We start from the raw sequence: 27,233 nt of genomic DNA on the forward strand, positions 1-27,233 counted from the left end.
ATTCGAGATGAAGGAGCTAGCGGAGAAACGCACATCGCTCGCCATCCACTCAAAACAGAACATTGACTCTTAAGGCCACATTATACTTCTCCGACTGCGTAATGCGTTATCCGTCTGCGTCACCACGTAGACCACTCGAGCCTTTATACTTCTGCGTCGTGGTGACGGATAGGCGCTGCAATTTCCCGCCCGATCAGTAGGGGTCGCTGCGCAAGGTTGTTGTGCTTTTGGCTACAGTGAGCAATGGCGTCCGAGGGAGAAAGACTGTTGTTGTTGAAACAGTGGCCGTTTGTCACTTTTCTGTGTGACGGAACGCAGTTTTAAGATAATTTGAGGCGAGAAATTGGCCATTTAGAGTCTAAACATGTGCTGTGTGTGTTAAGATATGACGTATTTATAGTTCGGCAGCGACGAAGTCGGCGGTGATCAGCTCCGCCCTCTGTGGACTCTCGGTGCTCACTGTGAGCCGGCACAGAGCAGCTTCGCTCAGCCTGTCCTGAGGACCAATCGCAGCTCTTGCCGTCTCCGTTGTCCCTTGACGGAGTGACGGACACTTAAAAAATATTCCGTGCACCCGGAGACGACGCAGAGACTCTACAACAGGTTCTGCGTCGACGCAGAGGACTCTGTGTAACCTACGCAGAACACTTTATGCAGGAGTATAAATTGGGCTGTACTTTCGCAAGCCGACTACTCTTTGGCCGACTCGCGCAGCGTGTCTGTTGCCATCACACAATCCATTGCGACATATGACATCAAGGGCAGACAGCCGTTCACCCATAGGTAGGAATCATTGGGGGGTCGTACTCCCCAAGTAAAGCTTTAAATCTGGGCTGTATATAAAAAGACATAAGTGTTTGTCGCTGAGATCACTTGAGTTATCAGTTTCCATCTTTGAGCAAATGTTTGTGGTTTTTAACTTTAGTCTCGCTGTCAGTTTTACTCTCTTTCTCTATTTACAGAAGCAGGACCCAGTAACTATAACTGAGTTAGACATGTTTTTAAATCTGTAATCATTAATAAATGACATTTCAGATAATGAATGCACATGGTTCTCATCACGAGTCTGTTTGTATCATTATGACGTGTCTGTCTGAGCTGTTTTGTATTTGTGTAACAAAGTTAACTGTATTTTTCCATTTAATTTCATTCATTTGTGTTTTAGAGAATTAGAGATTTCTTTGTTTCTTGAACTTGAAATATATACATAGTCTTTCTGTCTTAATAAGACACAGTGGGCAGGAAGTTGAGAGTAGGGAGATAAAAATAACAAAGGCATGTGTCTGTCTCTCCTTGGTATTTTCCACTCTCACAGAATCCCTCCTTCTTCCCTCTCCTCAATCCCTTTCTGGTCGCCGGCCTCAGCTCCTCCCTCCTCCTCCCTGTCATTGGTCAGCTGGTCGACTCCACAAACTTGTTCTCGCCTGATCCAAGTGGCTTAGAGTCCAGTGAATGGGGGGAGAGGGAAGAGGAGAGGAGGCAACAGCAGCATCAGTGACTGGATCAGAGGAGGAGGAGACGACTGGCATCTCTCTGCTTAACGCTCGTTTATTTCCCACGATCCTTCTCCAGCAACATGAGCTCCTCATCCTCATCCAACAGCCTGCACAACAGACGCCTGCCCTGTGAGTAATTAATTCATTAATTCATTCATTCATTCATTCATTCATTGACAACTTTTTCCATTCATTAAGCCTTTGGTTTAAGGAAGATATTTGGACATGTGACCTGTAGTTTGCGCCATTTCCACAGTTTTCCAGCGAGAGGAGGAATTTCTTCTCCATATTTGTTTGACAGGAGTAGAGAACACGCACACATTTTAACACTTAAGGCAAAAAAACACAAAAAGTACTTTGTTAGGTTTAAGTTTTTCCACCTTTTTCATCCACATGTAAACACCACTGTTTACATTCCAATAAAATGTGTCACAGTCATTTCAAGTGAGTTTAAAAACTAACTGCTTTTTTTTATATATATATAACACTTTTCTGGTCTTGATGACCACTCACAGCTGCTTTACACTACAGTGTTTGCCCTTCACCAATTCACACCTAATTTAGAAATTAATGAAAAAGTTGTAGCTAAATTCCCGATGTGTCCCTGTCCTTGGGCAAGACACCATGTTAACCCCATGTTTCTCCTGTGTGTGAATAGTGCTGTATGAAAGTGTGAGTGAATGGTTGAATGGGAAAACTGTTGTGTAAAGCAACATTTAGGATCCATAAAGACCAGATGAGAACAGCTCTACATAAATACAGACCATTTAGAGTGTGTGTGTGTGTGTGTGTGTGTGTGTGTGTGTGTGTGTGTGTGTGTGTGTGTGTGTGTGTGTGTGTGTGTGTGTGTGTATGTGTGTGTGTGTGTGTGTGTGTGTGTGTGTGTGTGTGTGTGTGTGTGTTCTTGTATGGGTAAGGACATGTTGACCTTGTCGGGACATTTCGTCCCTGTAACTTAAAAGGGATTTCTTAGGTTTAAGACAGATTTTTAGGGTTAGGGTCAGGCACTTAGTTGTGATTGTCAAGTTTAGGTTAATGGGCTAGGGAATGCATTATGTCTACGATGTGTCCTCACTAAGATATAAAACAATTGTGTGTTGTCGTGTTAATGTTGTCTAAAGTGACTTCTCCAAGAACAATGTCAGCCAAAGATCAGTCAGGAATTTTGAATCATCACCCTGAGTAATGCTCACTAATACTTAGTGAATTGGTCACACACTCTTTCCCACACACACACACACACACACACACACACACACACACACACACACACACACACACAGAGTGTGAGTGAGTGAGGCAGGCTTGGATTGAGGCCACTGCACAGCTCCAGACAAAGATCTCTTATTGTGCCTGCAGATCTCATCAGAGCTGACTGATTAACTGCAGTGGGGTCTCTGCAGTCTGTCTCACACACACACACACACACACACACACACACACACACACACACACACACACACACACACACACACACACACACACACACACACACACACACACACACACACACACACACACATACTGAGGACCAGCATTTCCACTTTATAAATCAACACAATTACAAATATCTACTTCACGAACGAAATCTACAAAAAACTACTGGTTGCAGTACCATAAAATGTCTGCAGGTAGAGCCCCACAGCAGAAAGGGCTGAACATTTTTTGGGATTTTTTTTAAATTTTTCGGTCCAAAATTTGACAAAAATGTCATAATATACTATGTCGATCAATTTTTTTAAAAACATGTGACCCAAAGTTGGTCCAAAATTTGTCATCCAAAATTTGACAAAAACGTCATACTATACTATGTTGGCCAAAATAAAAAAAAAAAATTTGACCAAAAATTTTTGGTCCAAAATTTGACAAAACCATCATACTATACTATGTCGTTCAAAATTTGAAAAAAAAAATTGACCCAAAATGTTTGGTCCAATATTTGACAAAAACGTCATACTATACTATGTCGACCAAAATTTAAACAAAAATTTGAACAAAAATTTTTGGTCCAAAATTTGACAAAACCATCATACTATACTATGTCGTTCAAAATTTGAAAAAAAAAATGTTACCCAATATTTTTGGTCCAAAATTTGACAAAACCATCACACTATACATGTCGTTCAAAATTTGAAAAAAAAAATTTGACCCAAAATGTTTGGTCCAAAATTTGACAAAACAATCATACTATACTGTCGTTAAAAATTTGAAAAAAGAAATTTGACCCAAAATTTTTGGTCCAAAATTTGACAAAACAATCATACTATACTATGTCGACCAAAATTTGAAAAAAAAAAAATTGACCCAAAATGTTTGGTCCAAAATTTGACAAAAACGTCATACTATACTATCTCGACCAAAATTAAAAAAAAAATTTGAACAAAAATTTTTGGTCCAAAATTTGACAAAACCATCATACTATACTGTCGTTCAAAATTTGAAAAAAAAAATTTGACCCAATATTTTTGGTCCAAAATTTGACAAAACCATCATACTATACGTCGTTCAAAATTTGAAAAAAAAAATTTGACACAAAATGTTTGGTCCAAAATTTGACAAAACCATCATACTATACTATGTCGTTCAAAATTTGAAAAAAAAAATTGACCCAAAATGTTTGGTCCAAAATTTGACAAAAACGTCATACTATACTATGTCGACCAAAATTAAAAAAAAAATTTGAACAAAAATGTTTGGTCCAAAATTTGACAAAACCATCATACTATACTGTCGTTCAAAATTTGAAAAAAAAAATTTGACCCAATATTTTTGATCCAAAATTTGACAAAACCATCATACTATACTATGTCGTTCAAAATTTGAAAAAAAAAATTTGACCCAAAATGTTTGGTCCAAAATTTGACAAAACCATCATACTATACTATGTCGTTCAAAATTTGAAAAAAAAAATTTGACCCAAAATTTTTGGTCCAAAGTTTGACAAAACAATCATACTATACTATCTCGACCAAAATTTAAAAAAAAAATTGACCCAAAATGTTTGGTCCAAAATTTGACAAAAACGTCATACTATACTATGTCGACCAAAATTTAAAAAAAAATTTGAACAAAAATTTTTGGTCCAAAATTTGACAAAACCATCATACTATACTGTCGTTCAAAATTTGAAAAAAAAAATTTGACCCAATATTTTTGGTCCAAAATTTGACAAAACCATCACACTATACATGTCGTTCAAAATTTGAAAAAAAAAATTTGACCCAAAATTTTTGGTCCAAAGTTTGACAAAACAATCATACTATACCATGTCGTTCAAAATTTGAAAAAAAAAAATTGACCCAAAATGTTTGGTCCAAAATTTGACAAAAACGTCATACTATACTATGTCGACCAAAATTAAAAAAAAAATTTGAACAAAAATTTTTGGTCCAAAATTTGACAAAACCATCATACTATACTGTCGTTCAAAATTTGAAAAAAAAAATTTGACCCAATATTTTTGGTCCAAAATTTGACAAAACCATCACACTATACATGTCGTTCAAAATTTGAAAAAAAAAATTTGACCCAAAATGTTTGGTCCAAAGTTTGACAAAACAATCATACTATACCATGTCGTTAAAAATTTGAAAAAAAAAATTGACCCAAAATTTGACAACAAACGTCATACTATACTACGTCGTCCAAAATTATTATTATTTTTTTTTACAAATTGAGTATAGCATATGTGACCCGCCACGGACCAAGCGGGAACAAGTCAGCCGAGCGCAAAACGAGAAAAACAGGAAAACGTTTTTTTTTTCAGAATTAGGGATTTCCGTTCTTTTCAAAATTACACAAGTTGACGTTTTGAAGAGGGAGGGGGAGAGAGAGTGTGTGTGGAATGTCCAGTGTGTGTGTGTGCAGTGCGAAATTAAAGGTGATTATCATCAAAGCAGTCATCATCAAAGCTTTGTTTGACAAAGGAAGACAAAGAAAACCGGAGAATAAGTGAACTGTGTCTGAACTTCTTCACAGAGAAAACACAGAGACTGTTGGTGTGTGGACTGTTAGCATTTTAAGCTAGCGATCTTTATGCTAACGTGTTAGCAGACTTCATCGTGTGGACTGTTAGCATTGTAAGCTAGCGATGTTTATGCTAACGTGTTAGCAGACTTCATCGTCACAAAAACAACAAACAGATGATTATTCAGCGGCTGAAAGAGAACAGGACACACACGGTAGTTGTCTGAGATGACGACGTGACGCCAGCGCCGCCTTATGGGTGAGTTTTCATGTACGTAACGTTAGTGTTCAGTCACATACAGGGACGTATTTTCTTGTTATTGTTTCACTTCATTGTGCACGTGTCACCGGCTGTTCTCTCGAGTGGCTGTGTGTGTGTGTGTGTGCGTGCAGTGTGAGTGGCGACACACGCGTTCCAGTGGAGAGTAAGGGTATTACAACTACACATGTTTTTTCCCTTTTTTTTGCCCCTCATTTTTATTATGGCTGTTCTGATGGTCGATAATGGACATTACAGCCATGTTTTTGAGCCTAAAATGAAGTAGCACAGTGTAGAATAATTTACACCCCCGCATTACTGCTGTTGCTGTAAAAAAACAAACAAACATGTGGACCTAGACAATCGACTCTAAAAATGTGTGAAATTCCCATCCCTAATTATCAGCTCATTCAGGAACAGACTGATCTATTCACACTACACCACAGAAGCCACTTCAATGTATTTCATTAGTGTCATTTGATATTAGAAATATGTGTCTTTGATCCTTCTCTCTTAAGTATATAAAGTATATTTTGTTTTCATGAAACAACAAAAACAGATGATGGAAATACAGTAGTACGCAAAAGTTTGGGCACCCCTGTAAATTTTCATGATTTTCCTTTATAAATTATTGGTTGTTTGGATAAGAAATTTCAGTTAAATATATCATATAGGAGACAAACACAGTGATATTTGAGAAGTGAAATAAAGTTTATATGATTTACAGAAAGTGTACAATATCAGCAGATTCTGGAGAACAATGTCCATGTTCTGTGTAGCAGTGTAGCTCACAACAATAGTATCTGTGCTCATACAGAGCAGGGTGTGGTTTCACTGACAGATTAGACCAGGAGGGGGTTGTTCTATGTAAATGTGATGATTCTGTCTCTTTGCTCTCAGAAGGTGTAAATCTTTGAGGCTGAAATTCTCCCTAAAGCAGTTTGAGGAGTGCCTACATTCAAATGGTCACATCTTCTTCAAAACATATCAGATTCACATGTGTTTGACATTGTTGGCAAGCTTAGAAATCACACTTTTGGAATTTGTAAATAACTCCATATGTCCCGAAGTAGACTTGTGAACGCTTTTGCGTTGATGTGTCCGAACATGGACCACCTGGCATGTTTCACTTTTGTTGATAGCGGGCTTGTGTTACACAGCTTGTACAGTGTTTTGTAACGCTTTTACATATACGGCTTGCTTGTGTATGTAAGTAGAGAGTGAATTGCTGACAGTCAAAATGCCTCTTCAAACATAAACCTAAAGCGTCGCGATCGTCCATGTTTTCTAACATTCGACTTCAATTGCTGGAACTCTTTGAAGTAGGAGCTAGTAAAATTCAGGTAGGATAAGTCCCACATCCCATTAGTTTGGATGGGCTCTGGAACGCAGCATTAGTCCCGGTGAGATCAGTGTGTGATCGCATGATGCTAAAAACATTCTGGACTCCAGAGAAGACGCCTCCCACCTGTTGTTAGCTCTACCCCCTCCCTTCCACCTCCTGGCGTCTGTGCTTATAGTCTGTCATGTTGCATTATTATTATTGTGGCAATGTGCCCGGGAGAGGCACATCGCTGCATGTGCTGTGGAGTGAAGGACTGACCAGCTGCAGCAAGCATGTTACTCTCAGCAGGGCACCGGGTGTAAAGGGAAATGTTTCTGTTCTCCATGGCCTCAGTCCCTGTGGCTGTGAGCCACTGGAGATAGACGCTGTTTAATGAGCAGGTTAGAGGCTAAAATCCATATCTTGCACTGTCTTTACCATGTTTTCTCACTGTAAACCACTGAAATGTACACCTGCTTAAGTCTCTGATAGCTTAAAGGAACACTCCACCCATTTGAATTAAACTTTGCATTGTTAGAAACCCAGTCATACTTTTGACTGGGCGTTCAATACTCTCTCATTCTCCCCGAGACGGGAGAAGTCTGTATTCTCTTACACAGGAAGTGTAAGAGGGGGGATTTCTGTTGAGACACTAGTTCTGGACTTTTTAGACTCATAGACCCATAGGGGGACAAGACTGTAAACACGGTGTCCGCCATCTTTGCTAACAGTTACGACCGGCTCTGGCTCCCTTTAATTTGTCTATGTAGACTGAGAAGACAATATTGTATTCCAAAAATACAAAGAAAAACTGAAATGACAAAAATAGTATATAGTAATAATCGAATTGAGAAAACAGAATTGATACCAACATGTGAAATAGAAAATAACTTATTATGACTGAAAAAACCTGCAAAAAGTTACCTGAGCTGAAGGTCACAGAGTGAGTATTAGATGTTGTTGCTGCATAGCTCCACCTACCTCCTCACCTGAACAGAAATCTAATTAACCAATAAGTGAAAACACCTGAAAAAAAAGAAGAAAAAAGAAGGAAATACTTCTATAATAGATTAATATTGAATATGAACAAAGTAAAGCCACCTTGACCACCTAAAATCTAAGCTTGCTAAAGTTCCAGTATCTTCAGAACATATGTTTGCTACTTTATCTCACCATAACACAGGCTTTTCTGACTGGAAACTGAAGCCTATAAATCACCTCCTTTACCAAACCAAAGGTCTGAGAGAAAATCTTATGCCAGAGGAGCCACAAGAGCTGCTGGTCGTCTGATGCCTCATTAGAACCAAGGATTTCAAACACTGAAGCCCCCAAAACAACACATCAGCAACACGAACTTAGTGATGGAGGCAGCAGTGGATTAGCAGCTTGTGTGTGCTGCTGATATTCTCTATGGACTTCCTTGACTTTGAGAAGCACCTACTGTCAGCAGGCTGTGAGTCAGTGTGACCTGTCACATCTGTAATGGAAGCTACGATAGAGGGCAAAACACACATATGGGTTGGGGCAGATTTGTATAGCAGAATGAAGAAAGAAGATTTTAAAACACAAATTAAATTTGCTTTTGTTCAAGGCAGCAATACAAGAAAATCAAAGCACCAAATTGAAAAGCCATGTGTTTAATTTTATTTGGAAGCTATTTATATGCAAAAAAACAAAAAATAAAACAAGACAAACAGATGTGTAATATGATTTAATGATTGCTCTCATTCTCATCGAGTCGAGAAGAAACATCTGAGTGTTAAAAACTAAACTATGCATTTTACCCTAATTTATCAGCTTTGGAGTCATTGCGATGGTTAAAAGTCAGGTATTGGCTATAAGATTGAGGCATTGATAGCATTAATGTAGATGTTCATTGGAGTTGGCAAAAAGAAGCACAGAAAACCATTGTTGGAAAAAGTGAATGGTGACAATTGAAAAACATAAAAGCATATAAACTAGCGGTCCCTGGATGGAACAAGGACCTTTCTGCATAGGGTTAGCATGTTCTCCCCGTGTGCGTGTTTGTCCAATTAGGTAAATTGGTCACTCTAAATTGTCCGTAGGCGTGGGTGTGAGAGTGAATGGTTGAATGGATGTTTGTCCCTCTCTCCCTCGGTTTGCCGGCCGGTGCCCGTAGATGGCGTCCATGTCGTCGAACCACTTCCACGTCCTGCAGTTCGCCCCACTGCGACCATTGTGGTCCTTTATGGCCCGGTAGTCACTCTTCAACTTCTTCAATTTGTCCCGACACTGCTGCAGCGTACGCTGGAAGCCGTGAGTGGACATCGACACGGCGAGCTCCTGATAAATCTTCTCATTCCGAGTGGCCCCGTCCAGCTCACTCTGTATCTTCTCATCGGCAACCAAAGATAAGAAAATCTGGACCTCCTCGTTTGTCCAGGGAACGACTTTTCGCACTGTTGCCATGGCTCGCTTCAAATGTTTTTAAAAAATGGTGGAATAGACTCCTGCATCCTGTATTTTATGTCGCGCTCATGACGCACTCAGTGACGACACTTCTGGCCAATCAGTTGCCGGCAGTTTTGACCAATCAGCGCATAGTACCTGCGCATAGTACCGGCACCACTGAATGGAACCTCACCACCGCAGGTACTAAAAATAGTGCCGAGTTCCAGGTACTACGCTAGTGGAAACACTCGCTAAACCGTGTCGTGTAGCGCAGTGCCGTTGAAAGTCGGGCCGGTGGAAAAGCGCCATATATGTGACCCTGCGATGGACTGGCGAACTGTCCAGGGTGAACCCCGCCTATCGCCCTATGTTAGCTGAGATAAGCACACACAGCACCCCTCGTGACCCTCATGTGGAGAATAAAGCGGTTGAAAATGGATGGATACAAACCAGCATGAACATGGCTCAGACGGCTTATGTTCACCGGATCCGTTAAAGTTATTTGAAAGAAGGAACTGAAATCACTAGACTCAATCTATGAGAAAGCTGTACTGACCCACGTACTAAGAATTCTGAATGAAAGATTCCAAATATTTTACATCCAGAATATGCACTTTTACCTTCAGGGAGAGGTAGATCAACACACTTATGCGACAGGAGACACAATCGGTACAAGCGCTCCTTTCTTCCATCACATTTTTTAATAAACAAACTGCTCTGTGTCTGTTAGCTCACGGAAATTCTTGTACAGTTCTTACTGTTCCTAGGGTCCAATTCAGAATGTTTATATTGCATTTTAATGCACGGATTGTACTCAGGAATCCAAATGCACTGTGACAACACCCCAATTGCTGCCTTGCACTATATATTTATGTGTAAGATTTTGTATGATTACATTTTCAATTCTTATGATTTAAGTATGTCTGCCTGAAGTGGCTCTGCTGTCCTGGACATATTTCCCTCTGGAACAATAAAGTTTATATTGAATCCTGAATCTTGGAATGCACATGGCCAGGAGAGGGGAGGGGAGGGGGAGCGTCAGCAGTGTGTCTTTACAACAGTGAGGATAAAGTGGGGAAAAAAATGGATATATGGATGTTTACGGTTGTCATCAAAAAACATGTACTTTACTTGTTTTTGTTTGAAGTTTTGCTTCAAATAAACAGATTAGCACGTCTTCCAGTTCATGGGGGAAGTAGCTTTAAACCTGTCTCTCACTTATACTGGCAGAGGCAGAGCAAAGGAAGATTTTCCCCTAAGAAATGGGACACCACTAGTATGCAAATTATCGCAGCGAACGTGTTCCCTACGTCACGCGCATCATCGACGTGTCTGATTTTACCCCAGTCCAGTAGATGGCGGTGATACACATTGCCTGTGAACTGCAATACCACCATACAGAATATTTTTTTTAATTTGTATTTGCGAATATATTCCGTTTGCATAGTCGTTTGCACCAGTAGCCGCCATATTGTTCCAGAAAATCCACCACTGGCTGAGTGTGCAAGGCATCATGGGATACTCCCTTGCCCGCAAGCCTGGTCCAGAACTGACTTGGTGGCGAGGGGCATTTTTAGGGGAGGATAGGCACTTCCCCTTGCTCCCTAAAGAATCGGGACACCCTCCCTCCCCCCTCGCGGGAATTGGGACAGTCACTAACTCTTAGACACTGACCAAAGGCTCGTCCAATCTCCACTGAATAATTTATTGTTTTTGAGGATGATTACAAATTTAATTATCAGACTAAAAAGGGAGATTCTGAGCAGAACTACTATATGTTGACAACCATGCCAGATGCACTTTGTCTTAACAAAAACAAACTCATTAATGCTGGTTACTGAAATTAAATGTGACGTTGCTTAACTGGTTGAATAATTCTATTGTCCTGGTTGAGATTTTCATATAATGTGCTGTTGTATATTCTTCATTTTATAATAATTCTATTCACTAATAATCATTCTAGGTTAGAGGAGGATGTGGATACGTGAGCTGGTGAAGCTTATTGTGTGAGTGATCGGCAGGAGGACAAGACACTGGCCAACAAACAGTCTCTTTGTTGGGCGAGGGGGGATTCAGAGGGTTACTGACTGACTGATGTCACTGTTGTTCTGACAAACTGGGCTAATGGTGCTGGACACGGCTTTGTTCCAAGGAAAACTGCCAGATCTAATGTGCAAGAGGCACTCACACACACACACACCCAGAGACTCACACACACACTGCACTGCACAAACAGCTTAAACAAAGCCTTATCCCGAACCTTAATCATAACCAGTCAATGCCTAACCCTAACAATTCAATCTTGGCCTAACACTTAACAAGGTCCTGTTGCACATATATGTTAGTTATGGAGGTCTACTTACATACATTAACTTGTTTTTATGGTCAAAAACCTCCTAGTTGCTGTAAACGAGCCGATAGAAATCTCTCTTTTCTCTTTCTCTCGTCAGCCGCGATATTTCAGACATAAATCTCACCCCCAGAAGACAGAGTGTGTTGTGATTGGCCAGCCAGTGTAGAGCCTAGAGAGTAATACCCGGAAGTGACATAATCAGCACACCCGCTCTCAGAAGCGCGGCTCCCCCCTCTGGAACGGTGGATGCACTGCTACTCATGATCAAAACATTGTTTTAACAATGTTTAACAAGGGCTTCGTCACGAAACTGTACCGGGTCTGTTTGTTTCGAAACTCCAGGGCTTCTTAAACAAAGTAATGACGCCGATACACAATAAAAAACAGTGTTAATTGGAACTTCCGGTCTAGGTCAGCTTTAAGGGATTACTGGTCCTGACAAGGTCAGTGTCCATGCCAGAAAATGTCCTTAAGAGGCAACAAATACAAGTACAAACGCACTGGAAAATAGACCAGATAGATACACAGACACATCAACTGCTACCATTAATAATTCACTGCCCTTGCAACTGGAGCCCAGTAAATGGCAGATTTGGAAAGAAAGCAGAGAGTGAGAGAAGAAACCAAAAATAAAAGTGTGAGAGCAACAGAGCAGCTGCATTCTCTCTGACCCTGTCCTCTTAACCTAAGTGTGGCCACCTGCCCGGCTCAAATTCCTGAGAATTGGATGTAAACAGGGAATGCAATGGTTTTGTGTAGCTGTTGGTATTTGCATGGCTCTTACAGGAACTAGCAGGATAACAATTTAACCACTCAACCATTTACAACTGCTGAGACGCAACATTAATGAACCAGTATTAGCAACAGCTGGTCCATTAATGACAGCCTTCTGATTCTGCCGCTGCTCATGCCAGTGATGCCTGTTTCTCTAACCCACCCATGTGGCAGGGACAGAAGGAATGACATATTATATCCACTTAAAGAAATGGCTCACCCAATAAAACCCATGTTTACTTAAGTATATCATAAGATAATGTCTGCTGCTTTACCTCATAGTTTGACAACCTTTCCTGGCTGGAAACTAAAGTTTATAAAGAGTTCACTCTCTGCACCAAATCCACAGAGAAAATTCTGATTTTTTTAAACTGTAGTAGGTGCAGATTTCATGAAGTGAGCCTTTTGTTAAATAGTTAATAAATATATTCTGTACCTGCTGGCAGCCCAGACAGAGGTGTGTGAAGTGACCACAATTGCACCTGAACTATAAGTAAAGAGCTCTTACATAAAGTCTCTTGGTGTCTATTTCTACAGCCCTGACCCACCTTTCTCTCATCATAGACATTATCCTCATGTTTAGGCTCCTGACCTTTCCTTTCTCTCTGTGTCACCCCCACTTCTTGTTGGGAACATGTGCATGTGAAATAAAATCCCTTTCCTATATGACAAGCCAAAGTGTTCAACTCGACATTCCAAACAAAGTTCCCTGTCGATCGTGGTGTTTACGAGTTACACTGACAACAGGTCATCATACCTTTGCTGTTCATTGTAACCTCGTGACCTTGTTAAACAGAGAGAAAAAACTATTATTAGTGCTGAATATGGGGGCAAACAAATACCTTATTGATCCATAAATAAACACAGGAAGTTCATTTAACATGCTTAAATACATTGTTTTTATTAATTATAGTAAATGTCTCATGACTCATTCATTTAATTTATTTCCTACTTGTGCTATGAGGGTCTGGGTGGAACTGCGGCTGTTACCAGCATATAATGCACACTGTTTATTGCTTATTCACATATTAGGGCTGAGCAATTTATCAAAAATATCACAACACTGCAATTTTCAAATCACAAGAGGATGAGATACTGAAATACCATTTTAGATCAAAATCTGTCCTGACCTGCACATCATATTCTACAGAAGAAAATATCTTTATTTCACACCAAAACAATTATTATCATTATTATTATTATTACTTTATTGCTTTATTACTTACTTTATTATAGGGTTGTCAATAGATTATTTCATTTCGAAATGTATTAATCTACATTAATCACAATTAAAAGTTAGATTTTCTTCTAATGACTAAATTAATGATTAATAAGAAACCTTAGGGAGAACCACAGGTGAGGGATCCACTCCCTGGACGTGCATATGATTTACGTATTAACGCACTTTCTTACTTTCATCGCGCTAGGGGTAGACGTGCAGTTTATGAACAGGCAAGGCGGCGGGCAACTGCTTAGGACCCCACGTCACCTCACGTTAACCTGTGTGAAGCTGTAGGAAAATGAAGAGGAGTTATCAATCAGGACGTTAGAAGAGGAAGAAAAAAGAGAGGAGGAAGAAAAAAGAAAGAAAGACACACAGTTGTAAGTAGCGCTGCTGGTGCAGATAATGATATAATCATAACATTAACAGTCACTGTCTAACTAACGGGGACACAGACAGCAGCTAACATTAGCGTCAGAATGCTAGCTGACGCTAACGCTAACTAGTAGCAGCAGTGCTTCAAAGTGCTGATGAGGAATTTCTTGCTGTGGTTTAGTAAGAAAACTATTTAACTTCTATACTTTATATTTAGTTTATAATGTGAGTTATTTACAGTGCAATGTATAGCATTTAATTTTTTCTTTTTATTTATATTGTATTATAATGTGTTTTTTCTTACAATGTAATGTTTATTTTTTACTAAGTTTGTATAGGTTTTTACAAGTTATTTACAGTATTTTATTGTTCTTTACATTTATATTTTCACATACTTTATTTATCTCTCCGTTCCTACAACAATATAAAGAGAAAATTCAATTTTTTTGGGCATATTTACGAATGGTAGTTAATCGTGATTAATCGTGATTAATCCACAGCTACCCTGTGATTAATCTGATTAAAAATGTTAATCTTTTGACAGCCCTAATTATTACATGTCATAAAATTGCCAAACAGAGCAGTTAAAACATCTACAGTCAGGTTTGCCTGACAGTTATTCATTACTACATTCAATTATGTCATGGCTTTATGAGAAAACCAATTCATGGCAATTTTCTTTTTCTTATTGTAGCTAAAACCAGTGTCTGCTGTTCAAATGTGAATACAGTATCTGAGGCAACACATGGACGTATGTGCTGCCACCAGAGGCATTTATGTAAAGGATGACCTCATCTATTTGTATAAGGAACTCACTTCTTTGAAAAAACAGCACTGGGAGGAGGTTTTCTGTTCAACAACTTCTTACTGATAAGTTGGGAGGATCAGGCTTCCCCCGACAACCTGAACCAGCTTATCATCTGCAGAGGCAATGTTCTTAGTTGTGTATTGTCCTGACCTTCCCTCCTCCCTGCCACGGGGGAGGCTGCCTGTGAGCTCACATTTTCATTTAGCTCAGTGAAGGACTTAAGCCCAATTTATACTTCTGCGTAAAGTGCTCTGCGTAGGTTACGCAGAGACTCTGCGTCAACGCAGAGCCTGTCGAAGAGCCTCTACGTCGTCTCCGACTGCACAAAATATTTTTTAAGTGTCCGTCACTCCGTCAAGGGACAACGGAGACGGCAAGAGCTGCGATTGGTCCACAGGACAGGCCGAGCTAAGCTGCTCTGTGCCGGCTCACTGTGCGCACCGAGCGTCCACAGAGGCGGAGCTGATCCCCGCCGAGAACGTCGCTGCCAAACTATAAAAACGTCATATTTTAACACACACAGCACATGTTTAGACTCTAAACTGCGTATGCGTTATCCGTCTGCGTCACCACGGAGCTGCAGTTTCCTGCCCGATCAGTAGGGGTCGCTGCGCAAGGTTGTTCTGCTTCAGGCTACAGTGAGCAATGGCGTCCGAGAAAGAAAGAGAGAGAAAGACTGTTGTTGTTGAAACAGTGGCCGTTTCTCACTTTTCTGTGTCACGGAACGCAGTTTTAAGATAATTTGAGGCGAGAAATTGTCCATTTAGAGTCTAAACATGTGCTGTGTGTGTTAAGACATGACGTATTTATAGTTTGGCAGCGGCGTTATCGGCGGTGATCAGCTCCGCGTCTGTGGACGCTCGGTGCGCACTGAGAGCCGGCACAGAGCAGCTTAGCTCGGCCTGTCCTGAGGACCAATCGCAGCTCTTGCCGTCTCCGTTGTCCCTTGACGGAGTGACGGACACTTAAAAAATATTTCGTGCAGTCGGAGACGACGCAGAGACTCTTCGACAGGCTCTGCGTAACCTACGCAGAGCACTTTACGCAGGAGTATAAATTGGGCTTAATGGCAGACTGTGACTGACACCAAGCCCTTCCCTCTCGCTTCATTTAACCTCCAGATCAATGTGTTCCCTTTACTCCAGCACATGACATGCAGAAAGTGGGTGACTGCATTATTTTCATATCATGTTTTCAATACTATAGATTCAGTCAAGCTGAGGTCAGTAGATCACGTAATGGTGTCTGTGTCATCATGTGGTGATGATGTGATGAATCTCTTGGCAGCTGTGCCTCATTCCTCTGAGGGTCTGTTTCATAGTGACACAGTTTTCACAGACATTAACATTCATTCAGAAATCTGCTGCAAACCTTGACAATATTCACAGATATATCCTTGTGATTTCTGTTTCATATTGCCTTTCAGTGCCTGTCCCACACTAGAGGATATTTAGCCAGATTTTGGTCTTGATCTGGCTGTCTTCTGATTTTAGGATGATTTGAACAGATTATCTGGCCAACTTATCCTGTAGTGTGAGTGGTTAATAACCAATTTGAAATCTTAAGTAATAAACATGTTTGTATTTACAATGATTGAACAGTGATTGGGGCGTGAGCAGAACCCCACAATAACCAATGAGAGTGAGTTGACTGGGAAAGGATGTTGAATACTTTTGTTTAGAATTGAACTTGTACAAGTTGATTCCGTCTTCTGAGCCATGACTTCATCCACAGTTGTTAGCATTTGTCAGCACAAAAAATTGCACACACAACAGCTACTGACTGACAACGCTGACAGTCCACCTCCATGTCTGTTGCTATTCTGACTTCGTGTTAAATCACATGTGATTAAAGTGTGTGGTCCTACGTCTTAAAAACATTGAAATCTTTTTCCAAAATGTATTGTGTCTGTGGTCTCCCATGTCTTTAAAATCAAGGCAGATTTTAAAATCCTCCAGTGTGGGGCAGGGTTAGGGTTAGGGTTAACACTTAGAAGCTATAAAACAAAGCCATGTGCATTTAAATGATGTTAAAGGCTTCTTCATGTTGATGTTGGGTTGAATATATGACATTATATAAGTAGGCTGAACAATTCAGCATTTGCAGTCGTTAAATCGTAAATAGTTATTTATGTTTATGGATAGAGTGAGCAGTTTGTTTTGAAGCTAAACCTTCAAATATGACATGGAGCTCAGCTGTAATAATCACATGCATTGAAAGATATGCAAGCTCAGACAAGTGAAGTGGACTGAGTGTTATTCTGCAACAATACTTTTTGCATCCTCGTGTTCACAGGAAAACAATAATATGGGAATTATTGATCCTAGTCTCATGTGTTGATCAGAGTTGTGATTTATGGTTTGAGTGGGCCTCAGAGGATTTTCAGATTACAATCTTAGTTAAGTTTGAGAATGGCTGCACTTGGAAATGAGAGTCATCCAATTACACAATCCAATTAAATGTCGAATTATTTTTACACACATACCTTTGAAAGTAAAACACCATAAGAACTGAGGCTGAGTAAAGTTGTGTCCCCCTCCACTGCATCCAAAAAAAAGAAGACTTTCCGTAATTATGTCAAATGAGTCCAGGTCAGTCCCTTTCCCGGACATCTCTGCTTTTGTCCAGATCTGAATGAGCTCTTTCTCTCTCTCTGCCCCCTGAGCAGAGGATCTGGGTTTGTCTTTGTGTGGGAAGGAATAGAGTGTTACACACACAGACACATCCTGTCTGCTCTGCCCTCTCCGTCTGCTCTGCTTTTCCTTCTGTCCCAGTCTTTCTGCACATCCAGTGGGTTTCTGAGCACCTTACATGTGACCTTTTCTTCTTCCTCAAGCCTCACAGAGGAACAACAGAGAAAGGGCAGGGAAAGGGATCGAGGTTTAAAGAAAGAATCAAACAAAGACGAGTAACACTGAACAAAATGACCAGATAATGTACTCGGGTAGCAGACTTGAGACAGGAAAGCAATTCAGTGGTTTAATGAAAAAATAGTTGTTACACGGGAAATCATCCTAAAACAGGCTATGGTCAAAAAAACTAAAAAAGAAAACGCCAAAACAACAACACACAAGACAAAGAAGATCTGGCAAAGAATGAGGATTAGACACTAACTGAGTTTGCACAGGGGGGAGGGAAGATAATGAGGCACAGGTGAAACACATTAGAGTGGAGGACACAATCACAGAAGCAGGAAACTTGACAGGAAGTAAATGGTCTATATTTATAAAGCGCTTTTCTAGTTTTAGTCTAGTCCACCCAAAGCCGCATTTTCTATCATACATCCCCATTCACACACTGCCAGGGAATGGAACCCACCACCTATGAGTTGAAAGACAACAATCATCTGCTGAACAGTTTAATTGCACCTGGTCCACAGGAATGACAGAACTCTTATCAGTTTGTGTCTCCAAAATCTCTCCTGAGCCTCAGACCCTTAGACACTTTGTGACATGAAACAAAAGACTGTGGTCAGACGGTAGCACATGGACTTGTGTGTGTGTGTGTGTGTGTGTGTGTGTGTGTGTGTGTGTGTGTGTGTGTGTTCTTGCTATTGCTTCATGCTATACTCAATTTGTAAAAAAAAAAATTAAAATTTTGGACGACATAGTATATAGTATGACTTTTTTTTTCAAATTTTGGACCAAACATGTTGCGTCAATTTTTTTTTCAAATTTTGGACCAAACATTTTGGGTCCAATTTTTTTTCAAATTTTTGACCAAACATTTTGGGTCCAATTTTTTTTTTCAAATTTTGGACCAAAAATTTTACATCAATATTTTCGTAAAAAAAAAATTCAAATCTTGGACCAAACATTTTGGGTCCATTTTTTTTTTCAAATTTTGGACCAAAAATTTTACATCAATATTTTCGTAATTTTTTTTTTCAAATCTTGGACCAAACATTTTGGGTCCATTTTTTTTTTCAAATTTTGGACCAAAAATTTTACATCAATATTTTCGTAAATTTTTTTTTCAAATCTTGGACCAAACATTTTGGGTCTATTTTTTTTTTCAAATTTTGGACCAAACATTTTGCGTCAATCTTTTCTTCAAATTTTGGACCAAAAATTTTGCGTCAAATTTTGCGACAAATTTTGGATGACTGTATAGTATGACGTTTTTGTCAAATTTTGGGTCAATTTTTTTTTTCAAAATTTGGTCGACATAGTATAGTATGATATATATAGTAGATGTCATTCATGAAGTAGATATTTGTAATTGTGTTGATTTATAAAGTGGAAATGCTGGTCCTCAGTATGCAGCAAGTACAAGAATGTGTGTGTGTGTGTGTGTGTGTGTGTGTGTGTGTGTGTGTGTGTGTGTGTGTGTGTGTGTGTGTGTGTGTGTGTGTGTGTGTGTGTGTGTGTGTGTGTGTGTGACTGAGGATTGTCCCAAGTGAGTGGTTGAACTAATCAGAGGTCACTGGGGTCATCTGAGATCAGGACAGACGCATCGATGAAGGTGATTCACCAGGGGGGAAAAAAGGAGAGAACTGGATAGGGAAGCAAAATCGATGTAGCGATATGCATCTGTAGCTAACCTTTTGCTCTCCACAGGCCTCAGCCTTTAAGTAGAAACAATCAATTATGTGATCGATTGGTGTGAGTTTAGTGAGTGGAGGAAAGAACTCTAGGATAAGCAGTTTGTTTAAACCTGTATAGCTGGGATGAACCGTATCATTATATTGGAGAAGGTTGCAGCTCAAATACTCAAATATTTTCAAGAGCAACCCCTCTGATTTGGCTGTTTCTCAACTGAGGTCTGATTCAGTCATCATAAATGCTAATATCACAATGGTGTCACTGCCGAGAAAGAGACAATTTGAGGTAACCCGTGAATACCTTATGGGCTGGATAAAACTTGATGGTGGACTAGATCTGGCCCCATGGCCTTATGTTGCCCATGTGTGCTGTAAACCATAGAGATGGTTGTGTGTAGGCATGGGCTGATAACCGGTTTCACCAATTTATTTAAAGATCAAGTCACCAAAACCACTCACATTCATACCAATCATACCACACTCAAGGTATGAACTGTGTTTAATGACCTGCCAAAACCCCCTTTGTGTTGGCCAAGGATGGTTATCATGATGATCACGACATCATGATAACATGATATTTGTTCATTGGCAGAACAGACCAGCACCAACAACCATGCCATGTTCAAAGTCACTTAAATAACCTTTTGTGCTAATTCTGATGCTCAGTTTGAACTTCAGCAGATGGTCTTGACCATGTCTACCTCCTCATGCACTGAGTTGCTCCCATGTGAATTTGTGTTAATAAGCCAGTGGGTGTATATACTGCACCCGTGGCTCATACTGTGACACCTGCTTTTGTAAGGATGATGCATGGGAATGATTTAAGCTTTCATATGTGACATGGAAACAATAAAAAAAGCTCCATTATATTAACCAGACACATGACTGTCTTTATTCTGTTTTCTCTGATGGCTGAGCCTGTGAGGTCCTTGTGCCCACGAGGCAAACCTGTCACACAGGACAGAGCAGAGCTGCAGTGACAGGCTTGTGTCCTGCTTTCACCACAGACATGTCCCCAACTCAGGAGGGAGGACAGTGCTGATGCAGCCGTCTGAAGAAGTTAAACCAGTTGATGCTTATAACATCTACAGAATATGCTTTTGAATGTACATTGGTAGATGTTTCCTGGCTGCAGTCAGTTCATGATGTGACAATCTTCTCTTTTGTCTGAGACAAATATTTCCGGGCATCCTTTCTGTAGTCATGGTTAAGCTGAGTATTTATAGAGCCACTGTGACTGATAATCTTCACCCTGTTCTCATTCGGCTTAAAAGCCTCATCTAATTAGTTTTATCACTGCAAGTAGCAATGGCTCCTCAAAACTCAGACTTTGCTGTAATGACTGTGCCACATATGGATTCTAAATAATGAAGATAATTGAGTGGAAACACTCTACAATGAATGAATGAATGATTTGTTTATTTCAGGCATGACAGTTAACCAACATCTGCACACATCAACATTTAAATTCATACAATGACCGAAAGGGAAAGCGGGAGAAGCAAAGCTTACTGATCACTGCAAAGGTATTCCACTTTCTTGCCACAGGGGTTTAGGGTTAAGACAATATGACCTCGTGTTTCTGAGCTTTAAAGGGACAGTTCTATTTTTTTAAAGGAATACTTCAGTGATTAGCATGTGGCTTTGTATTGCTAGAATAGTGTGCTTCCCTCCCTCAGTTTTCCCCTGATTTCTAAAAAATAGTAACGTCATATGACGTCCTTGGAGGTGACGCATTAATTAGAGATTTGAACTACAACACTAGTTGCACTTATTCGACTCACCCATAGGGGGACGAGACTTCCCAGAATGGACGAGACTTCATTCCCAGAATGTAAACACAGTGTCCGCCATCTTTGCTAAAAGTTACCACCGGCTCTGGCTCTCTTTAATTTGGTCTTGTAAACTGAGAAGACAATGACAGAATGTAGTTTTCAAACTGATATGGCTGTGAGGGAAAATACCTACTTTTTGGAACCGGGTACCTGGAGAACTTTTTGTGGGCACTTGAATGTTCCGCCGCGGGCTCTTGCTAGAAGCTCTGGCCGAGTGTAGCCAGAGCCAGGCCGCAGCGGAGTGGAGCTGCATGCACTTTGGCCTGGCACTGGCTGGATTGACTTGGTGTGTTGTTCAGAAGAACATACACAGCTCCTGAAAACAGTACTGTGTCTATGAAGACTGTTGATAATAAGTCTGATTTTTCTTTTTATGACTATTAATATTAAAAATGTAAATTCATATATGTTGTGGTTTATTTTCTAGCCCTTAGTGTTCCTCCATTACAGTATTATTAGATGAAAAGTGATTTAATTTGGAGAAAAGGGTTGATAAACACTTCAGAATTAGAGCTACTTTGTTAACTGATGACGACTGCATCATTTTTAATTGTGTAAATCTATCTTGTCTAGTATAATAATATAACAAAATCAGTAACTATTCAGCCTCCTTTCAAGTCTTTACTTTACACAAGTGTACAAATGGATACAGGGTGTGAAGGTGAAAAAGTAACTTTATTATTCACAAAGGAAAATGTTTTACCATCATATTCAAGAGTACAAATTAAAGGTAGCGCTGCAGCGAGAGTTCCAGCCGGAAGTGAGCGTGGCGCGCAGAGCATTCTGGGAGTTGTTGTCGTTTGTGTACATGGGCGATAAATACATTTTTCTGCCTTCCACTTTCTTCATATATTATTTCACATTTCTACTCCATAGATGACCCATTTTTAATAGACATTCAATTTCCCAGCGGTGAAATATCTCTGTGTGGTTGCAAGAGGTAATGATGAAAGTCAACAACTGCCTGAGCTGTGTGCGCCCCCTGCTGGCTTCTGCATAGAACCAGCATCAGAGAGACATGGTCCCAATCTGTGAAAAAAAAACATGATGGAAACACTGATCAAAAGGCTCCAGGGCCAGCACAAGCCTTTATGGGGCCCTAATGTGAATTTAGTAGGCAATTGAAGATTCACTATTATTGATACAAATGTAACCCTAATTAATTATAACCAAACCAGTGTCACTCTTGTTTTTCTTAATGTTAGAGCACAGTAAAATCACAAAAGTGGCCTAGAACTGATTTTCAGTAAAATACCTTTAGTATCACATGTACCAAACATGTGATACTAAAGACAAGTAAACCCGTTTCAGGACTTTGTTTTTTAAAAACTTATAACAGATGTGCAAATGTGCACTTAATGAACAATCTTCAACTCCAAAATAAAACCAAATAACTTAAGCTCAGCACTCTTTAGATTCTAAATAATCTTAAGATATCTAGATTTCAGTGGTTTCCATCTAAGTGACAGTCATAGACTGCAGATCATCCCTCTGCTCACACACTGGACTTGCACTAAACTAATCTTTACAACAATGCTAATGAGGAGGAAATGGAATTGTGTGACATTACAAAACAAAATTAGCCTAGAAAATGACCTGAGAGCTTGTTGTGGCAAATCAATGTATGGAACAGGATCTGGATAAACTGGAAAATGGTGTCATTGACAGTAAGTTATAAGTTAAAAAATAAAATATTCACTTTTCATAATATTGTCTTGTTGCCTGATTAAGTTCCCAGTGAGTCAACACATTCTAATAGCTCAATGTCCCCCCCTTCTGGCCACCAACATTTGACCTCTGTTTGACTGGAACATTTGGTCTCCAAGTCAAACTACACTAAGTAGTAAGTTGCACACAAATCTGTAAAATGTTTTTCTAAATATCTAAATTTTAGTTAACTCTTAATGAAGGAGAACATATTGTAAATTGAGAGTTTCAAGTTTAGAAATTAAATCTCTAAGCTTCAAACCCATCTGCAACTCATTCATACAATTCATACAATTCAACATACAAAAGCCCCTTTTCCAGTGTTTGATTTGAAAGCAGCATTTAATGATGTCTGGCCTCACTTTACCTGAACTGATTTCTAACATTGTGTCCCTATGTTATGTTTGCCAGCGGAGACTGAGCGAGGCCAGAGGCTCCCTGATGTGGACGCAGCACAGCAGCTCAAACTGAGAGAGAGGCAGCGTTTCTTTGAGGAGGTCTTCCAACACGATGCGGACGTCTACCTGTCCTCAGCACACCTTTGCATCAGAGACTACAGGAGACGTGAGCTGGACTGGTGGCATCTCTGTGAACTTTTGCACATTCAGACAATAACGCAGATCATTTCTCACCACCCTCTTGCAGCACCCATTGGCAGTGTCTCATCCATGGAGGTGAATGTGGACATGCTGGACCAGCTGGATCTGACTGACATCTCTGACCAGGAGGCTTTGGATGTCTTCTTCAGTTCTGGGGGAGAGGAGGGAGTGCTGACGTCCCCACTGCCAGGTACAAAAAACGAATGTAAGATATATTGTATACGAACTTTAAAGGGATATTTCAATTTAATTTTTTTCATCATTTGCCTCGACTTCTATGGGATATTTACACTGATGGCAAGGGAGTGATGTTTTCTGTTGCCAATCAACTGTGTGTGGAGCTGGTCTATAGCTCCACCCAGATCTTACCGCACCATTTTACTTCAAGAGTGTATGGCTGCAGACCGGAGCCCCTCGTTGCGAGCCCTCCCGATTTGAGCCATGAATCCACGCCCCCAAGGAAAATAATTTTCAAAATGAAAGCTTGCGTCGGGAACTGCTCGTCTGTTGCCATAAACATAAAATGACACTGGTAAATTGTATAAAATGTATTGTTCAACATGAGATGTATTCTCCACACTTTAACCTGCCTGGATATGCCTCAGTAAAGGCAGTCTGGAGCCTCTCGTCTCGTGCCTACGAGCTGCAGCTTATTTTATAATTTCAAAATAAAAGCTTGCGTTCGGTATTGTTAATAATTGTGTTTTAATCAAAGGGTAAAAGCAATCATGCTAATACGTATTAGTATATACGTATACTAATACTTATAAAAATACCAGACGAAAAAATGGAATGGAAAAAATATACAGAACATAAAATGAATAGTAAATAGTGCCAAAAAAAATGTATTGTTCAACAGCAGTCATCACGAAAGATTAACTTTTTCTTCCTTTTCTTTTGGTTGTCACTACTGCTTAGGTTAGTGGAATACCGCCACCTAACGGTAAATCTCCCTGAGATCTAATCCGCGAATTGTATTTTGGACTGCGTGTGCTTGTTGTACACGCCCAGGCCTGAGACTGGAGGTCTAGCAACAGGAGGCTCCGGGCTGCAGCCATACCCGCCTCTTTTACTCTGGTCCTAAAGAATGGAATGGGTGGGGCTGATTATTTTGCTATTATTCCTTAACGCTGTCTTCGCCAAGTGCATTGCAGAGTTTGCAGCCATTTCCATGAACCAGCCTAGGACAATCAGGGCCTGATTTACTACGATTCCAAATAGAGAGCGCTAAATTGCGTGCGCGAGTTTAAAGACTGCGCCTGCTACTGGATTACGTTTTGCGGGTGAACTACTAAGATTGCGACCGCAATTGACTACAGGCGCAGAAGTGGTTAAGACCGCCCTATTTAAATGAGGATTTTGCTCTAGTCAAGAGTTGTCAACATGGAGAAAGAGCAGACTCAACGGAAACGCAGAATGAAATTTGAAGCCACTGAACAGAAACTACAGCTGACGTTCTGCGATGAGCAGATAACTGAGATCGAGGCATATATGACATCCTTGTTCCCCGGGTCCATAGAACCTTTTTATATTATTATTATTTTAATCCTGCGTCTGTATTTTGGACAGCTCCATCATTACCTGATGTATCAAACAAAGACAACTATGGACTACGGATGTTGCCGTAAAAAAAAGAAGGTGCTGCACTCTCCTCCTGACTCACCTGCAGCTCACTGACAGCTACCAGGGGGCGCTCTACTGTTTCTCTCAAGATGACACATAGGTCTACTTTCAATGGATGCGTGACTTTTTTGTCAATAAGTAAATAAATAAATAAATAAAGCGGATCATCACAACGGCTTTTTAGTCCCAGTCCGTCCCTGGTTTCATCTGTGTCCATCCCTGTGTGGTCAAGGTGGAGCTCGACCCGGTTCCACCCATAACAGTCAGCTAATTGGGGGACATAAAAATGTAATTCCCTTGTGATTCCCTGTATGTCTTCCATTGTTCCATTCTTTTGTGTCACATTCGATTTTGTTGTCATTTGTTGTCGTCGCACTGGTACGACATCACACTACATATCTCGCTGGCACACACCAAGTGAAAGTATGTTCTCAGTCGACCATTCTAAACCGTACCAAACTGAACCGTTCCATGATGGAAACACAGCACAAGTGACAAACTCACCAAACGAGGCAGAAGTTGACCCGCAGCTCCTGTGTCCTCACAGTAAAAAATGTAGATTACCTTTATGGACTTTGGTTTGTTATCAGTGAGGGGGAGAGTCTGGACCTCAGGTCAGTTCACAGCAATGGTTGCACATTAGGCAGCGTGCTTGGCAAAGTCACTGTAATGTGTCAATAATTCATAAAACCACACGTAAAAAAAACAGAACTATCTCTTTAATATTAAAGCCACATCCCTGACCACATTTTTCGTCTGACTCACAGTCCAAGGAAACAATAACAACGAGGAAGTCATCAGTAATGCGCTCTTTCGACACGTCCTTGAGGGTCTTGATGCAAAATCTCGGATGTCCTCCACATCTTCAAGCTCCTCTTCTGACAGCCAGAGTACCAACGCCAACGGGGAAGATACACCTGAAGTCGGGTCGGACGATGACGAAACACACACCGGCACCGTCAAGAGGAGAGCCGCACCTTCAGAGACAGTGAGAGTGAAAGCTCAGACTTCACCTTCACCTTTCTAGGACGCACCCTCCTAACAATGGATCTCCACCTGCAGGATGGCAGCTAACTGCTGGGATGGGGCAGAGGTTTTGTTATGACAGCTACAGAAAAGGGCTTCTCAATCTTCCACGAACTGGTTCTTACGACCGCTCTTGACCTTGACTTTGATTTATGAGTTGTGGGTTGGGTGCTGTGTGTTTTGGAGTGTAAATACGATTGCTTCCATTAATTATCACCTGCTTCATTCTTGTTCTGGCATGTTTGACAGACAAAATCTCTTCCTGTTTTACTTCCCTCACAGGATGGATGATTCATGTTGTACAGTGTTAACACATAGGAGAGTACTACAGCAAATATTAACCTCAAGACTTTTACTTCAGGTAAAATGTGGTAAATGAAGTCACCCAAATGTTAAATGTGCTGTTTTTGAACATTGTGCTGACAATGTTACCTAACTCCAATTTTAATGGACTCTTTAAAAATATTTCTTTGATTTATCAAAGATGAAGAATAAAGACGTGTTTACTCAAATCTTCCAAACTGTTTCAAGCTGCTTTTATGATGAAAAACCAGTGTGTCGCTGATTCCACACTGCAAATTAAGAATATGCTTCAGTGGTAGCTTGCTACAACCAGAGGTTGCTGAGCACTCATCATAAACAGCCCTTATATAATGTAGGGAGTGTTATGTTTCCAGAGTGCCGACACTTAAATGTATAGAACCGTGTGTTACTATATATCTGCAGGATGAATGAAGAAAAACCCACTTGGCAAATCTGTAACTCATGAGTCACAGACGCAGTGTTTCACTGGCAGTATGCAAACGCACACACACACACACGCACGCACCCCCCCCCCCCACCCACACACACACACACGCACACACACACACACACACACTAAATTGATGTGTGTGTGTGAAGCACAGAGG

At 40.4% G+C, this 27,233-nt stretch overlaps 1 protein-coding gene across 1 annotated transcript; it reads left to right on the top strand.

The window, feature by feature from the left end:
* Positions 1-1,565: 1,565 nt before the first annotated feature.
* On the top strand, positions 1,566-26,769 carry LOC310925698 (dysbindin). Its single transcript, XM_083887704.1, has 4 exons — positions 1,566-1,625; positions 23,486-23,638; positions 23,720-23,863; positions 26,064-26,769. The coding sequence occupies exons 1-4, from the start codon at positions 1,577-1,579 to the stop codon at positions 26,321-26,323; spliced, it is 606 nt and encodes a 201-aa protein (XP_083743830.1). The 5' UTR covers positions 1,566-1,576; the 3' UTR covers positions 26,324-26,769.
* Positions 26,770-27,233: the final 464 nt, after the last annotated feature.

The sequence above is a fragment of the Microchirus variegatus genome, assembly GCF_963457635.1.
Source record: "Microchirus variegatus genome assembly, chromosome: 4".
NCBI classification, from domain to species: Eukaryota; Metazoa; Chordata; class Actinopteri; order Pleuronectiformes; family Soleidae; genus Microchirus; species Microchirus variegatus.